Source organism: Aotus nancymaae, unplaced genomic scaffold (assembly GCF_030222135.1).
Source record: "Aotus nancymaae isolate 86718 unplaced genomic scaffold, 86718_ANA_hifiasm-v0.15.2.pri h1tg000057l, whole genome shotgun sequence".
Lineage (NCBI taxonomy): Eukaryota > Metazoa > Chordata > Mammalia > Primates > Aotidae > Aotus > Aotus nancymaae.
In genome coordinates this window covers 44,356,937-44,374,794 of record NW_026988471.1, presented here as the reverse complement: position 1 = coordinate 44,374,794, position 17,858 = coordinate 44,356,937, and the positions used below count along the sequence as shown (strand labels likewise).

The 17,858-nt window shown below is 37.1% G+C and overlaps 1 protein-coding gene across 4 annotated transcripts in view; it reads left to right on the top strand.

Annotated features, from left to right (window-relative positions):
- Positions 1–17,858, top strand: part of SRBD1 (S1 RNA binding domain 1) — a 218,101-nt gene that overhangs the window by 55,523 nt on the left and 144,720 nt on the right. For all 4 annotated transcript variants that reach the window (XM_012450585.2, XM_012450583.2, XM_012450584.3 and 1 more), the window contains exons 13-14: positions 7,013–7,103; positions 7,783–7,890. In XM_012450585.2, coding sequence (XP_012306008.2) covers positions 7,013–7,103; positions 7,783–7,890 — 199 coding nt within the window. The remainder of the gene's footprint in view (positions 1–7,012; positions 7,104–7,782; positions 7,891–17,858) is intronic.

The following is a 17,858-nucleotide window of genomic DNA, read 5'->3' as shown; positions in this document are numbered from 1 at the left end:
ATGATCTCGGCTCACCACAACCTCCGCCTCCTGGGTTTAGGCAATTCTCCCGCCTCAGCCTCCTGAGTAGCTGGGATTACAGGCACGCGCCACCATACCCAGCTAATTTTTTGTATTTTTAGTAGAGACGGGGTTTCACCATGTTGACCAGGATGGTCTCGATCTCTTGACCTCATGATCCACCCGCCTCGGCCTCCCAAAGTGCTGGGATTACAGGAGTATGTGTTTCTTTTAAGTGATTTGAAACTAGACTTTGTTGATCTTTTCTGTTGTATTTTTTTCTATTAATTTTTGCTTTCTTTTTTTTTTTTTTTAATTGCATTTTAGGTTTTGGGGTACATGTGAAAAACATGCAAAGTTGTTGCATAGGTGCATTCATGGCAGTGTGATTTGCTGCCTCCCTCCCCCTCACCCATATCTGGCATTTCTCCCCATGCTATCCCTCCCCAACTCCCCCCCCCCCCGCTGTCCCCCCCACTCCCCCGCAACAGACCCCCGTGTATAGTGCTCCCCTCCCTGTGTCCATGTGTTCTCCTTGTTCAACACCCTCCTATGAGTGAGAGCATGTGGTGTTTGGTTTTGTGTTCTTGTGTCAGTTTGCTGAGAATGATGGTTTCCAGATTCATCCATGTCCCTACAAAGGACGCGAACTCCTCATTTTTAATGGCTGCATAATATTCCAAGGTGTATATGTGCCACATTTTTCCTGTCCGGTCTATCATCGATGGGCATTTGGGTTGGTTCCAGGTCTTTGCTATTGTAAACTGTGCTGCAATGAACATTCGTGTGCATGTGTCCTTATAGTAGAATGATTTATAATCCTTTGGATATATGCCCAGTAATGGGATTGCTGGGTCAAATGGAATTTCTATTTCTAGGTCCTTGAGGAATCGCCACACTGTTTTCCACAGTGGTTGAACTAATTTACACTCCCACCAACAGTGTAAAAGTGTTCCTATTTCTCCACATCCTCTCCAGCATCTATTTTCTCCAGATTTTTTAATGATCGCCATTCTAACTGGCGTGAGATGGTATCTCAATGTAGTTTTGATTTTCATTTCTCTAATGACCAGTGATGATGAGCATTTTTTCATATGTTTGTTGGCCTCTTGTATGTCTTCTTTTGTAAAGTATCTGTTCATATCCTGCGCCCATTTTTGAATGGGCTTGTTTGTTTTTTTCTTGTAAATCTTTTTTAGCTCGTTGTAAATTCTGGATATCAGCCCTTTGTCAGATGGGTAGGCTGCAAAAATTTTTTCCCATTCTGTTGGTTGCCGATTCACTCTATTGACTGTTTCTTTTGCCGTGCAGAAGCTGTGGAGTTTGATTAGGTCCCATTTGTCTATTTTGGCTTTTGTTGCCAATGCTTTTGGTGTTTTGGTCATAAAGTCCTTGCCTACGCCTATGTCCTGAATGGTTTTGCCTAGGTTTCCTTCTAGTGTTTTTATGGTGTTAGGTCTTATGTTTAAGTCTTTAATCCATCTGGAGTCAATTTTAGTGTAAGGTGTCAGGAAGGGGTCCAGTTTCTGCTTTCTGCATATGGTTAGCCAGTTTTCCCAACACCACTTATTGAACAGGGAATCCTTTCCCCATTGCTTGTTTTTATCAGGTTTGTCAAAGATCGGGTGGTTGTAGATATGTTGTGTCGGCTCCGACGCCTCTGTTCTGTTCCATTGGTCTATATCTCTGTTTTGGTACCAGTACCATGCTGTTTTGGTACCAGTACCATGCTGTTTTGATTACCGTAGCCTTGTAGTAGAGTTTGAAGTCCGGTAGTGTGATGCCTCCTGCTTTGTTCTTTTTGCTTAGAATTGACTTGGCTATGCGGGCTCTCTTTTGGTTCCATATGAAGTTTAAGGTGGTTTTTTCCAGTTCTGTGAAGAAGGTCATTGGTAGCTTGATGGGGATAGCGTTGAATCTGTAAATTACTTTGGGCAGTATGGCCATTTTCACGATATTAATTCTTCCTAACCATGAACATGGAATGTTTTTCCATCTGTTTGTGTCCTCTCTTATTTTGTTGAGCAGTGGTTTGTAGTTCTCCTTGAAGAGGTCCTTTGCGTTCCTTGTTAGTTGTATTCCTAGGTATTTTATTCTCTTTGTAGCAATTGTGAATGGCAGTTCGTTCTTGATTTGGCTCTCTTTAAGTCTATTATTGGTGTATAGGAATGCTTGTGATTTTTGCACATTGATTTTGTATCCTGAGACTTTGCTGAAGTTGCTTATCAGTTTCAGGAGATTTTGGGCTGAGATGATGGGGTCTTCTAGATATACAATCATGTCGTCTGCAAATAGAAACAGTTTGACTTCCTCCTTTCCTAATTGAATACCCTTTATTTCTTTTTCTTGTCTGATTGCTCTGGCTAGAACTTCCAGTACTATATTGAACAGGAGTGGTGAGAGAGGGCATCCTTGTCTAGTGCCCGATTTCAAAGGGAATGCTTCCAGTTTTTGCCCATTCAGTATGATATTGGCTGTTGGTTTGTCATAAATAGCTTTTATTATTTTGAGGTACGTTCCGTCGATACCTAGTTTATTGAGAGTTTTTAGCATAAAGGGCTGTTGAATTTTGTCGAAGGCCTTCTCTGCATCAATTGAGATAATCATGTGGTTTTTGTCTTTGGTTCTGTTTATGTGGTGAATTACATTTATAGACTTGCGTATATTGAACCAGCCTTGCATCCCCGGGATGAATCCTACTTGATCATGGTGGATAAGCTTTTTGATGTGCTGTTGCAATCGGCTTGCCAGTATTTTATTGAAGATTTTTGCATCTATGTTCATCATGGATATTGGCCTGCAATTTTCTTTTCTTGTTGAGTCTCTGCCGGGTTTTGGTATTAGGATGATGTTGGTCTCATAAAATGATTTGGGAAGGATTCCTTCTTTTTGGATTATTTGAAATAGTTTCAGTAGGAATGGTACCAGTTCCTCTTTGTATGTCTGGTAGAATTCGGCTGTGAACCCATCTGGACCTGGACTTTTTTTGGGTGGTAGGCTCTTAATTGCTGCCTCGACTTCAGATCTTGTTATTGGTCTATTCAGGGTTTCGACTTCTTCCTGGTTTAGGCTTGGGAGGAGGCAACTGTCCAGGAATTTATCCATTTCTTCCAGGTTTTCTAGTTTATGTGCATAGAGTTGTTTGTAATAATCTCTGATGATGCTTTGAATTTCTCTGGCATCTGTGATGATATCCCCTTTATCATTTTTTACTGCATCTATTTGGTTATTCTCTCTTTTCTTTTTTATTAGTCTGGCTAGTGGTCTGTCTATTTTGTTGATCTTTTCAAAAAACCAGCTCCTGGATTTATTGATTTTTTGAAGGGTTTTTCGTGTCTCTATCTCCTTCAATTCTGCTTTGATCTTAGTTATTTCTTGTCTTCTGCTAGGTTTTGAGTTTTTTTGATCTTGCTCCTCTAGCTCTTTCAATTTTGACGATAGAGTGTCAATTTTAGATCTCTCCTTTCTTCTCATGTGGGCACCTATTGCTATATATTTTCCTCTAGAGACTGCTTTAAATGTGTCCCAGAGATTCTGGTATGTGGTGTCTTCGTTCTCGTTGGTTTCGAAGAACATCTTTATTTCTGCCTTCATTTCAGTGTTTATCCAGTCAACATTCAGGAGAAAGTTGTTCAATTTCCATGAGGCTGTGCGGTTCTGGGTTGGCTTCTGAATTCTGAGTTCTAACTTGATTGCACTGTGGTCTGAGAGACTGTTTGTTATGGTTTCCGTTCTTTTGCATTTGCTGAGGAGTGATTTACTTCCAATTATGTGGTCAATTTTAGAGTAGGTGTGATGTGGTGCTGAGAAGAATGTATATTCTGTGGATTTGGGGTAGAGAGTTCTGCAAATGTCTATTAGGTTTGCTTGTTCCAGGTCTGAGTTCAAGTCCTGGATATCCTTGTTAATTTTCTGTCTCGTTGATCTGTCTAATATTGACAATGGGGTGTTGAAGTCTCCCACTATTATTGTGTGGGAGTCTAGGTCTCTTTGTAAGTCTTTAAGAACTTGCCTTATGTATCTAGGTGCTCCCGTATTAGGTGCATATATATTTAGGATCATTAGCTCTTCTTGTTGCATTGATCCTTTTACCATTATGTAATGTCCTTCTTTGTCTCTTTTGATCTTTGTTGCTTTAAAGTCTATTTTATCAGAGATGAGAATTGCAACTCCTGCTTTTTTTTGTTCTCCATTTGCTTGGTAAATCTTCCTCCATCCCTTTATTTTGAGCCTTTGTGTATCCTTGCATGTGAGGTGGGTTTCCTGGATACAGCACACTGATGGGTTTTGGCTTTTTATCCAATTTGCCAATCTGTGTCTTTTGATTGGGGCATTTAGTCCGTTTACATTTAGGGTTAATATTGTTATGTGGGAATTTGATCCTGTCATTTTGATGCTAGCTGGCTGTTTTTCCCATTGGTTGATGCAGATTCTTCATTGTGTTGATGCTCTTTACCATTTCGTGCATTTTTGGAGTGGCTGGTACTGGTTGTTTTTTTCTATATGTAGTGCCTCCTTCAGGAGCTCTTGTAAAGCTGGTCTGGTGGTGATGAAATCTCTGAGTGCTTGCTTGTTCTCAAAGGATTTTATTTTTCCTTCACTTATGAAGCTTAGTTTGGCTGGATATGAAATTCTGGGTTGAAAGTTCTTTTCTTTAAGGATGTTGAATATCGGCCCCCACTCCCTTCTGGCCTGTAGGGTTTCTGCTGAGAGATCTGCTGTAAGTCTGATGGGCTTCCCTTTGTGGGTAACCCGACCTTTCTCTCTGGCTGCCCTTAGTATTTTCTCCTTCATTTCAACCCTGGCGAATCTGACGATTATGTGCCTTGGGGTTGCTCTTCTAGAGGAATATCTTTGTGGTGTTCTCTGTATTTCCTGGACTTGAATATTGGCCTGCCTTGCTAGGTTGGGGAAGTTTTCCTGGATAATATCCTGAAGAGTATTTTCCAGCTTGGATGCATTCTCTTCGTCACATTCAGGTACACCTATCAAACGTAGATTAGGTCTTTTCACATAGTCCCATATTTCTTGTTGACTCTGTTCATTCCTTTTTACCCTGTTTTCTCTAATCTTGCCTTCTCGTTTTATTTCATTGAGTTGATCTTCGACCTCTGATATCCTTTCTTCTGCTTGGTCAATTCGGCTGTTGAAACTTGTGCATGCTTCGCGAAGTTCTCGTGTTGTGTTTTTCAGCTCCATCAATTCGCTCATATTCCTCTCTAAGTTGTCCATTCTCGTTAACATTTCGTCAAGTCTTTTTTCAAGGTTCTTAGTTTCTTTGCATTGGGTTAGAACATGTTCTTTTAGCTCACGGAAGTTTCTTATTATCCACTTTCTGAAAGCTGATTCTGTCATTTCATCACGCTCATTCTCCATCCAGTCTTGTTCCCTTGCTGGTGAGGAATTGTGCTCCCTTGTAGGAGGAGAGGTGTTCTGGTTTTGGGTGTTTTCATCCTTTTTGCGCTGGTTTCTTCCCATCTTTGTGGATTTATCCACCTATCGACTTTGTAGTTGCTGTCTTTCTGATTTTGGTAATTTTAAGTCTGTAGTAGCTGAACTCATAAACCCCCTTTTCTTCCCCCTAGGTGGTCTGTCCCAGGGAATTAGGGCGTTATGATTTTCCGCTGTTGCAATGGTTTTCCCTGTCCACAAGGTGGCAGCCTAGTCACACTCAGCCTGCAGAGGCTTAGTTGAGCTGCTGTGGGCAAATTGTCCTGGGAACTGCAGGGTGTTTCCCAGTGGGTGACGCCCCTCCTCCACAGAGCTGGACCGTCCTGTGTTCAGCCGTGTTTCCGGAGGCGTCCTCTTTGCCCAGGAAACTCTTGGGTTGAGTCCCTGCCTCAGCTCCCCTTGCTGGCCCAGAGGGGATCCGGTCTTGCTCACTCTGCACAAGGGGCCGCTGCTCCCTGCCTCAGGTGCAGGCAGAGCAGCTGCGCCAGTCCAACCAGCGGCGCTGGCAACCCGTGGAGCTTCTCCACCTTTGAATCTCCTGGTCTGTGGGCAGTAAAAATCCGCTGCCCTGTGAGCCGCTGCATCAGCCAAAGCAGCGGCTCCGAGATTCGTGGCGCGCCCTTGCCCGGGAGTGTCCTGGCTTGAATCCCTGCTTCAGCTCCCCTTGCTGGCTCAGAGGTGATTCAGTCTCTCTCGCTCTGTACGTGGATCCGCCGCCCCCCACCTCAGGGCGTAGGCCGAGCGGCGCGCCGCTCCGCTCAAACCAGCGGCGCTGGTGACCCGTGCGGCTCCTCCTCCTGTTAATCCCCTGGTCTGTGGTCAGTAAAAATCTGTCTGGAAATGCGGCGTCCACTCACCCTCTGCGCCTTCTTTCGGAGCTGCGATCCCGACTTCCTCCTAATCGGCCATCTTGAAAACCTCTCCAATTTTTATTTTCAACTTCCACATTTTCTATCTTCTGCTTTCTTTGGGATTATTTTGTTCTTTTCCTAACTTCCTAAGTTTGTTTCTGAACTCTTTTTTATTCTTTAGGTAGTTATCCTCAAATTAAAAAAAATACTTTTGATCAAAATAATTTTAATGATTTTAAATTTAATTGTTAAAAATAAATATTTTCAATAAAAATATTTTTCTGTACAATGCAATATAGAAAAGCTTGTAAGTCTTAAATATGCACAAGATAAATAAAGTCATGTATCTACAATCCAAAAAAAGAAATGCAATAGTATCATAACAGTGTCTGATATATGCTAAATATTCAGTTAATGTTTGCTTTTACTATTATTTATGATAAATTTTAGTGAAAACCATTTTTCTTTTAGATATCCTAGCATATTCTCCAGTTAATAGTAGTTTTGTATAGCAAACAGAATCCTGTGACACTGGAAGGAGCAATACTTCAGAGTGATTAGAAAGAATCTGATTTAGTGAATATGAATAATTCAGACTTCATTTTAAAAAACAAGCCAGTCTCTTTTTCTGTTACAACTTGCTTAATCAAATCATTGATGTGTTTCACTTTAGAATTTCTTGCAAAATGGTTTATTTTCATTTTTTAAAGGTCAGATACTTCATACTGATGTGGTTTACCTGCATTGTGGACAAGGCTTCCGAGAGGCAGAGAAAATAAAGAGGCTTTTGCTGAATTTCAAGTATGAAAATAAGTAATCTTTTGAATATTTCAGTGGCTCAGCCAACCAGAGATACCTTTTAAGCCCCTAATTTGGAGGGAGGGATTAAGGGAAGTGCCTTTGTGAGAGAGAAGGAACCATGTAAAACAGTGCTGGGGCAAATTTCTGAAGAACTCTGAATGTGGAGACTTGAGAAATGCTGCTCCCTTCCTTTGCCACCTTCACAAATAAAGGAGATAATATACAGGCAAATGTGAGCAATTCATTCTTCTGTCCCATTTTCTCCCTCCCTCCTTCTCTTCCTTCCATTGGAGGAATAGATGTGGTTGTAGTTAGAAGCTTCAGAAATTAACAACATATCATATAATTTAATCATAATGTCTTTGTTATGGCTTAGAATGCTCCAGAGTTGACTTATTCATGTCTAATTTCGGTTCATTTTAGATGTGAAGAAAGGTGACTTTTTTTGAGATAGTGTTACAGTAAAATACTTCTCTGCTGCCTACTATACAAAATACAGGACAGTGTCTTTTATTCTACCTAAGTCTGTGCTTTCCTTGTGCAACAATGGACAGGTTGCTTTGATATATGAGAGAATAAGAGCATCATATAATAGTCTTTGTTCATTCTGTACATTTTCTCCAGTTGATTTTAAAACATACCTCGAAATTCAGCTTGTCATTCTGTTTCTTCCTTGAAGCTGTAGCACAGTAGTGATTGGAAATGGAACTGCCTGCCGGGAGACAGAAGCTTACTTTGCTGACCTGATAATGAAAAATTATTTTGCACCACTGGATGTTGTTTACTGGTAAGGCTGTTATGTATGTCTCTTTTCTTGGAAAAGCTTGGGAACTTCTAAAGTTCTTTTTTGATGAATCATTCCTCTCTTTTTTTAAGATGTACATCTTCTTTGCCCTCCAGGCCACCTCCTGCTATTCGTGAGAGCTTTGCAGGACAATGTAAAGTGTCTGACTCTTGGAGAAATTTGAGACAGGAATGATTAGAGCAGGACAGAGTCCAGAAACCTCTTACAGAAGCAGCATGTTAGGGCTCAGTTTCATGGGATTTTCTAGGCTATACATTGTGTGAGGGCTCTAGTTAACTGTTTAATAATAAGTAGAATGATGTACCAGGCTAGGAGCTAACAGACTGAATAACTTAGCTTTTTTCTCCCAAAGTTTTGAAGCCTATGAGTCATTACCTTTCAGAACTGAGAGCCAAGGTAAGTATTATGAATTACAAAGTATTTCCAGTATTCTTTCTTCATTTATCCCTTGGTCACAAACTTATTTCATATAGGCATACAGATGACTTGTGAATAACTTTGCATTAGAATGACTCATTTTCTCTGGTCTTGCCCTTGCATCTGTAGTAGTTCTACTTTCTTTCACCGTTGTTTCCCCACTTATTCTTTGGATCTCAATAGTCATGTCTACCTTTTCCAAACTATAGTAGAATATTAAGTCCTAAAGGATTTAATTCTAGGAGAGAGGAGAGTTATAATGGGTGATATTTATCAGAAAGTGCTCAAGAAGTATCTCCTACTGCTAATGAGACAACTAATAACTAAAAGAATAGTCGACTGATTAGTAGGTGACTGAAAGCATCAATAAAGTAACAGAAAGTAAAACCTAACACAGGAAGAATTCGAGGATTTGTGTAGGTAGGCCAGAAGGGAAGGGCCAGGCAGTTAGTGGAGTCAAGATTGCCAAGAGTACAGTCAGAGTCGGAAAAACAAACTCAGGGAAATAAGGGGAGTAGGAGAAGGTCAGGAACAAACTATAGGTGCTACAGGATTATGATTTAAGAAGGAAACAGATTGAAACGTCTACTGCAGAATTTTTCCTTCTTTCTCTTGTTGTAATTTAAGTTGGTCTGGGAAATACTGTGGATCTTCCCTATTCTGGGAACTGCAAATGTGCACCCAGTCCTTTTGAGAAACTAATACAAGCACCTGATGTAGCTGTTTATTTCAGTTTATTTCAGGTACCTGCTCTGATTTCTTTTTAACTTGTTTGCATTAATTTGATGTAAATATCTTGGGTACATTTGTAGTGGTTGTAAGTACAACTTTCCACATAATAAAAAATATTAAGTAGTGAAGATCTTATTTGCATTTGCTTATAGAATATCCCTTTACTGAACTTTAGGCAGTATGTAGTATTAGAAAGGAAAGGATGAATTGTGGGGTCAGACAAATTGAGGTTAATCTTTTGTTTTCATCATTTACTAGTTATGCAAGTTTTGAAGAGTTGCTTAGCCTTTCGTAGCTTCACTTTCCTTCATTTTTAAAATGGAGAAAAAAATACCTACCTTATAGGTTTTTTTAACAGTATTAAACCTGAGAGAAGTTATGACAGAACACTAAGGCTTTAATAAAAAATATATTTTTGTTTATGAGTGTGTTTTGTTTATATACATACCTACTATACGTATAATTTATATGTATTTAAAAGTGCTATGAAATTAGAGGCAATATTTTCTTATGCAAATTAATAAACCCACATAAAGTTCATTTTCACCTTGATGCAATAGGGATAATAGTAAAATCTATCACTTTAGATAGTACTAATATCTGTTGCACTTTTGTAAAATAATAAATCTATGTATCGTGGTATCATGAGATGTTCAATCTTATTAATGGATATGGATTAGATGCCATTTTAGTTGAGCCTTACCATAGGTGCTGTGGTATGATGGGAAGTATGTGGCCTATAGAGACGGACCTATGTTCAGGCCTGCCACCTACTGCCTCTGATTAGCCATTCATTTTTAATCCTCTTTTAGTTTTAGCATCTTCATCTGTGGAAATGTTACTTACCTGTTAGCATCATTGACCACTATCAAGATTTAAAATAGAATGTGTTATGTATCTTCTATTTTTAAGGCTATTTGTAGTTAATATGTTAAGTGAGGGCTAATCTTTGAGATGATCTAACTCTGAGCTGGAGCTCCTATTAGACATAACTTAGTGTTTAGGGGAGGGAATCTGGTTGTTTTGTATTAGTTGTGATTGTGATAAGTAATTTCAAAATAAGTTTCAGTTGTCCAAGAAAACTTACTCTTTAAGTTTTAATTTTTCTGCTCCCACCCTTCTGCTTATAAGTTTTTTCACTTCTGGGGTGAATCATTGGTGAAACCATTCATAAATAAGATGGCTGTCACCCAGGCTTTCTGATTATGTTGTCAGAACATGGGCAGATATGTTTTGTGTTTGATCTTGAGAGCTCTGTACCCTATGCCTAATTTTATCATCTGCACTGCAGTGTTGCCACATGGTACCAGAGTTCATCTGTTATTCTATGTTTTATTCTTTTGTGCTTTCTTTGAGCTTTTATGAATGTAGTCTCTATTGGGCATTTTCTTTCAGAAGCGCCCTGTTTCATTGCAATGAAAGACTTGCTTTGGATGGTAGTCTTTCTCCTATAATCTGCTTTCTCCTTTCTGCTATAATTATGTGGGGTTGTAAAATCTGCTCGTATGGTGAAGTATAGTAGCTGTTTTCTATAGTTGAACCATTTTTGCAGTTCTGATTTAACTCTACTTACAGTGTATTAGTCTTTTAATGTACTTTTTGCATTCGTTTGACAATATTATGTGCTTTTGAAGTTTTTAAATGATGCAAATGTCTAATTGGAATTTATAGCAAGTGCTTTAGAAAAATCAGCTGTTTAATTTCATTTTATTATCATTTTGCCAATTCAAAGTGCCTATTTGAGAAAACCGTGTTTTCTTATCCAACACTTTGAAGTTACATTGAAATTGAAATCTCCAGGTTTTTTCTGACAGTCATTTTTAATACCTTCTGAACAGATAATCTGATAGGTATTTCTATAGTCTTGTCAGCCACTCATCCTGAAAAACCTTTTCCAGCCATATTTACCAGCACATTCCTTCTTATCTGTTCTTTCCAACACTTTTTGCCTTGACAAGCGGCCATAGGTTAACAAACGCCATGGTATATGTCCTACTTCATAAACCCCATTCAACTTGACCCATTCATTTATTTCTTCTCTCATTCATTTCTCTCCCTACCCTTAAAATACCTTATGAATCATGATATACATATTATGGGGGAAGTCATCCAAAGCTTCAAATTCTAATTACCAAAGGAGCAAAAAGTTAAACTGGAGTTAAGTTGCGGATTATAACCATGCTAAGTCTCAGTTATCACGAATATTCAAAGTTGAAAATGCTCATGAAAAATTCTGCAGTTTTATGGATCATTTGTTTAAAGTATATGCTAGAATGGTTTGCAGTTTCAGTCTTTTGACATATAGTAGGCACTCATTTTATTTTTTGAATATCTGAATATTTGCTTCTATTCATATTAAATTACCACACTTAATTTCTAATTGTTTACCCCTATTTTCTGTTTTGTGCAGCAGTGGTTTAGAAATTATGTAGCTCATTAAGAGATATTTGTGTTTATATTCAATTTATTCAATTTCTTCTTCATTGAAATCTTAAGTCGGGAACCTTGTTTTATTTATCTCTGCCCGCTTTGCATTAACCACATTACTTATAGGTCTATTTTGATAAATATTTGTTAATTTGAATTTTTAAATATTAAGTGTTAAACTATTTTTAATCAGATATTTTCAAGACTGTTAACCAGAATTACTACATGCAAAAATTGTTGAAAAATTTCCCTTTACTTAATGTTTTAGTAGCTTTGTGACTTACTATTTTCTTTATTTTCTTAATTGACACAGAAACTTGCAATTACAAATTATAGACTTATATTTTGCCAAAGATAAATGATGATTTTGCAAATTAAAAAATTATATGGTTAGAAATGAATGTTTAATGAACAATTAAAGAATGAAATGTAATCTTTAATATTTGTTGTCTTATATTTCAAACTCTGATAAGATTTATGCTAAACATTGCTAAAAGTTACAGCATTTTGTGTATTTTGGAGCATCACAGATACAAGAGGCCGTTTAAAACCTGGGAGAAGGAAATGGAAAACAACATTTTGTGTTGTTTTGATTATGTGGGATGCAGAGAGGTGGTACAAAGCAAGAGGCACTCCAAGAAAAAAGCATGTAAGAAACCCAAAAACTGGCCACGGAGGTTTCTGGCTAGAAAAGTTGACACCCTAAGGATTCCGTAACAGTAGTTTCTCCATATCCTCAATGGAATTACGAAGTTATGGTCAGTGCTTGGTATAGTCACTCTTTTAAATTTAGCTGCCCTAGTGGATGTGTAGTGATATCTCACTGTGGTTTTAATCTGCATTTTCCTAGTAATTAGAGCATCTTGATTTGTTTCTTTGCTATCCATATCTCTTCTTTGGTGAAGTATCTGTTCAAATCTTCCCATTTAAAAAAATGGACTGTTTTCCTTGTGATTATTGAATAAGAGTATTTTTAATTTATTCTGAATTAAGCCCTTTGTCAGGTATATGTTTTGTAAACATATTTTCCTAGTCTGTGGCTTTTCATTTTTTTTAACCAGGATCTTTTGAATAGCAAATATTTTAGTTTTGAGAAAGACCAATTCATCAAGTTTTTGGTATAGTTTTTGCTCCTTGTTTTCTATTTGAGAAATTTTGGCAAAACCAGGGTTACTATAATTTTCTTCTGTTTTGTTCTAGAAGTTTTATAGTTTTGACTTATTTAGGTCTGTAATTTAATTTTTGGAGAATTGACATCCATTCATTTAATTTTTAATTTCAGTTCTGTTTTTCATTTCTAGAAGTTCTGTGTTTTTCAAATCTTCTTGATGATTCTTCCAGTTTTTTCCTGGCTATATTTTCAAGCCTGTCTTTTTGTAAACCATATTAAATCTTGCATTTCACAATCTGTGTGATAATTCCAGTGTCTAAAATCCTTGCAAGTTTATTTCTGCTATATGCTGTAATTGCTGGTTCTGCTTTGTGATGCTGTGTTTCCTTTTTTGTTCAGTTTTTATGGTAAACTTTTTGTTTTGATGGAACTTTGTCTGTGGGAATTCATTTCGCCTGGATTGATTGTAAGTTGCTTCAAAGAGGATTTGCATTTGCTTCTGCTAGACTCACTTAGATACTACCACTTTGGGATCAATTAAATTAAATTCTCGGCTTGAGTTTTTTTCTGACTGCTCAGGTAGTGTGAATTTAGAATGGAGACCAGACAGATGGCTTATGGTTCTGTATTCTCAATTCCCCCTACATCAGCCTGTGACTGAGTTTGAGATAGTCCATTTTCATTGTGATCTCCTGGGGGCAAAGTATAGTGAATTATATTTCTGTTTTATTCTTTTACTGAGGGTTTAACTTACCTCTGGAGTCGTGGCTTTATATGTGTGAGAGTAGGTGGGGGATCTTTTGTTAACACTTATAACTTAGGTGGATCCTGCATTTTGTATTTTATCCTTCTGGTTCTGTGAAGCTCTGTGAAGCCATGAAACTTGAAAATAAAATGTACTTGGTTCAGCAGATGCCCTCAGCTGAAAGTCAACTTCAGAATCAAGGTTCCCACATATTTTTTAGTATAAAAATTTCTTTCTTGCCAACTCACAGATGCATTTAAGAAGATATATCTAGGATTTTTAGTTGTTTTCAGTAAAAGGTGAATCCAGGTAGGTAATCACTCATATTGGTTTTGTATTTTAAATTTTCTTTAAATTTAAAATTTGGTATTTTCAGATACCAAAGACACACATAAGAAAAAATAGATAATGATCTTTTTAATCATCTAAATTTACACTTTTGAGTTAAGAATTACTTGTTTCTTTTAATTCTTTCCATGGGATATCTATGCTTGTTGAAACATGTACATGATAGAGCCTTCATTCTTTGGTGATTTAATATTCTTTTTTTTAAAGCATGGTTAAGAGGGAGATTTTGAAAAATCCAGAAAACTACAAAGAGGAAAATAAAAGTTATTGGTACTTCACTACTCAGAGAATCATATTAATATTTTTGTATATTTTCTTCTAGTTATTTTATTTATGCATAATTTTTTCAACAAGTATTTATCACCTATAGATATTAAATTGAATGAGATAGACTCAGTAATGTACAAGAAGGGAAAAGCTTTTTCTTTACTATCTCCTCTCTTGATTCATCTCGTGTTTGGATGAACTCCTGTTCATTCCTGGCTGAAATAATGGACAGGTCTCATAGCCTTTTCAGTCCCTCTTAGTCATTAACATAGTCTGATTTCAGCAATTGAAATATCTTCTTTAGTGCAATAATCAGAGCTCCAAACTTGAGAACTCCAAAGTTCTTTGGAGTTCTTTGGAATTGAACTCCAAAGTTCAATTCAATGTCAGGCCTCTTTCACTCTGCAAAACACTACTTCAGTATCAGAATTTGTAGTTTAGGTTATGGGGATTTGTAGTTAGTGTCCTTTCTCTTTCTCTCTTTGTTATTCTTATTTTCCCTAATTCACTAGCTGATTTTTCTGATCCCTCCACATTTGGTCCTCAGAGTTGAGTTGGTCCTCAGAGTTGAGTAGGGAAAAAGAGCATGGTCTTAGGAAGTAGGACCAGTTGCATTCCAGGGTAAGGCCCTCTGGGTGGCCCAAATACAATTGCTGATGCTTCCTTTCATGGGATGTTAGGAAGAATTTTTATATTTTTGATTTCTGAGATTTTCCCTGCAAGGAAGCTGTGATATAGCATGTGTCTTCTTTGGTTGACTGGTTATGGCTTTCCTTCTCTAGCTCTGGGCTTCAGACTAGCCATTCTCATCTGGGTTACTTCGCTGCTCAGTCTACTTGGACAGAATCTGTTGAAACCCTATCGTACACTTTTGCAGGCCCATTTGGCTCATACTCCAAGGGGTATCAACAACTTACCCTTAGCACAGCTGTTTCCCTTTTTAATTTTCTCTCTTTCTCATACACTTGTGTTTACACCTATTCTTTTTCTTATCCATCCTTGCCTTGTACTTTTCTGAACCCTCAGAGGTAACTCTTGCTTTTCATTTTTCTGAGGCATGTTTAGCTCTCCATACTCTGGGAGCATGTGTGAAGCTCACGAAGTGTTCCCATTACAGCCCCTTTCACTTGGCATATGATGGATAGGATACCTTTCTATGTGAAATGTTGGGAGAGCAGGAAATTGCCATAGCATCCCAATCATCTTCCCAAAGAAATTTTCTCTCGACTCTAACTCTTCCCTCCCCGAAAACACACCCATTTTATAGGACACAGATGGATGATTGCTAATGTTGGCAAAACAGGCTTTTGGTGCTTTAGCTAGAACAAAAACATCCCTTTAGTCCTGCACCCATCATACAGTCAGCAAGTATCCCTCAGAACCCAGACTATGTGACAGGCACATTTATTGTGTGCTAGGAATGAGAGCAGTGACAGGCAAAGTCCCTCCCCCTCTTGAAGTTTGCATTCCAGTGGAAAAAATAGACAAAAAGATAAGTGTGTGTGTATTTTTATATATGTCACTTGGTGAAAAATTCTATATAGAGAATTAAAAGCAACAGATAGTGACAAGAAGTACAATTTGTAGATAAGTATAGGTATAACTGATATTCTTGGTATATGAGACAGATTTTAAGAAGCCTCCAATGCTGAAGTAAAGTGTGATGAATTTATGTACTCCTTTATCCATTCTATCTAGATTCATGTTCTCTTTATCTTCATTTTTCTGAGTCATATGAGCCTAATTTTTCAGACTGTAATTTGGAGCCCATTGGTAAAAGGCGAAGTCCCTTTAGTGTTTCTCAACCAGCATTTTAAAAAAGTTAAATAGAAAAGAATAGGAAATAGAGGGCATTTCATATAGGAAGCTAAGTATTGCCTCATGAATATTTGTTTTGGTTACATATATGTATTGTGTACTGCATTGTGATGTATTTCTTACGATTGATCATAAAAGTTTGAGGAACATTGCTTTATGAAATTCCAATTTTCAGCCTTCAGAAATACGAAGAGAGAAGATTGGCCCAAAAGAGGGTTTAATGAGAAGTTAGAAAGCTTTTGGAAATAGAATTCAGACTACCTTATAAAATTGCAAAAGATCCTTTGAAGGAAAGTAAATAGAGGAATGGTTCTCAGAACACATTGGGATATGTAAGCTGGACTAATGTGCTCGCTCTTCCAGTAAAATAATGAGCCGTGATCCTTAACAAATCCTTGGAAAAAAAGTTAAATTAATGGATAGAATTTTCTCAATTTCAATTAAAATTCTTCATGTCAAAGAAAACTTTCCAAATACTTTATTTAACACGTGTTAAAACTTTATTATAATCTTATTTCAAGGGGAAAGGCTTCTAAGAGGCCAATTCAGAGATGTACTTTTTGTAACAAAATTTTATGGAAAAGAGAACACAATTACAGTAGAGAAAATAATATTTGGATGATTGGTTTGCTAGAACAAGTCTTCTACCTGTTAGGGTATATCAGAAAATTGCTTAAGTATTCTATCAAGTATGTTTTTTTCCCCTAGAAGAAAAAAAGGAAAGGAACCTTTCTTGTATTAATTACGTCATTCATACAAGAAAGGTTCTTTGCCAAACCAAGTTTGGAACAATTTTTATTTACATTTATGTATTTTTCTTAATTTTTTGGTGTCTACTAGTATCTAGTATCTGATCTAGCTCTTATATGTTTAATTATTTATTACTGCAAATATTCTGTTGTGTTCTCAATAGAGCACATTGACATCTAGGGACTGTGCCACCAGAAAAGGAACTAAAAGTAAATTAATTAGTATGTATTGATTGGATACTCCCTGCCAGGTGTGGATTTTACAAGGCCATATACAAAGCTGAAAGAAGTATAAGTAACCAAGAATGTGTGTCAGAGGGGAGTTAACTGATCTGTTAAAAATAGTTCTGGAAGACTAAAACTTAAGAATTGAATCCTTCCTTTACCTGCTTCCCCTCAAGTATAGCATCAAAGTCTCGATTATCTTTGAGTGAAGAGAGTCAGAAAAGGAATCTCATTGCTTGTAGATAATACCATAATCCTAATCAGTGGATAAAAGAGTAGACTTGTTAAACTTCTCTTTTGATTTGTGAGATAGGATGATTTGGGGGCCTGAAAAGATGAATAAGTATCTATAAAAAACACTAAAATATAATTAAAGTAAGAAGATATTAAGAGATCTCCTGTTTCTTATTTTATCTTCTGGCCCTAATGAAACATTTTCTGAAGTTTGGGTAGACTTGTACATAAAATTTTGATACCACTGTTGGTAATTGTTAAAAAATTATGGAAGCTTGGAGATGAACAGATATTATTTTGATGTTCCAAAGGGAAAATTAAATAGGTTATACAGATGACTGTAATCTTGATCGGTCAAGATTATTATTAAATTATAAAAGAATGGTTTTGAGCGCTTAGGAAGGAACAATAATCACTGGACCCGTTTCTTACTAATAAAACATTTTGGTCTTACCCTATTTCATTTTCTGTTAGGAAAACTAGACTGATAGAAACATCTGGAACTCAGCACAACTTTTGATAGTCTCTTAATACCCTTATGGACAAACTGGAGATTTGGTTATGTGGCTCCCAAAAAGATTTTGATTAGCTAATGGGTTGAAGTCTGGTTTGAGGTCTCGAGTGTTATGCCACAAACACTGTGTTAGTTAACATTTTAGTCAATAATTTAGTCAAGGTTTGGAGACGTGCTTTTCAAATTTGTGGACATTGAGGTGTGTTAGAATTAGAACCAGAAAAGTTTTTGACAGACTGGAGTTTTTGGACCTCATCTAACAATATGAATTTTAATGAGAATAAATTAATTTTGTGATGCGGGTGGGGGGAATTTTTGATAGAGTTTTTGGATGATTTCTAGAGTTTCTTTTTACTCTAACTG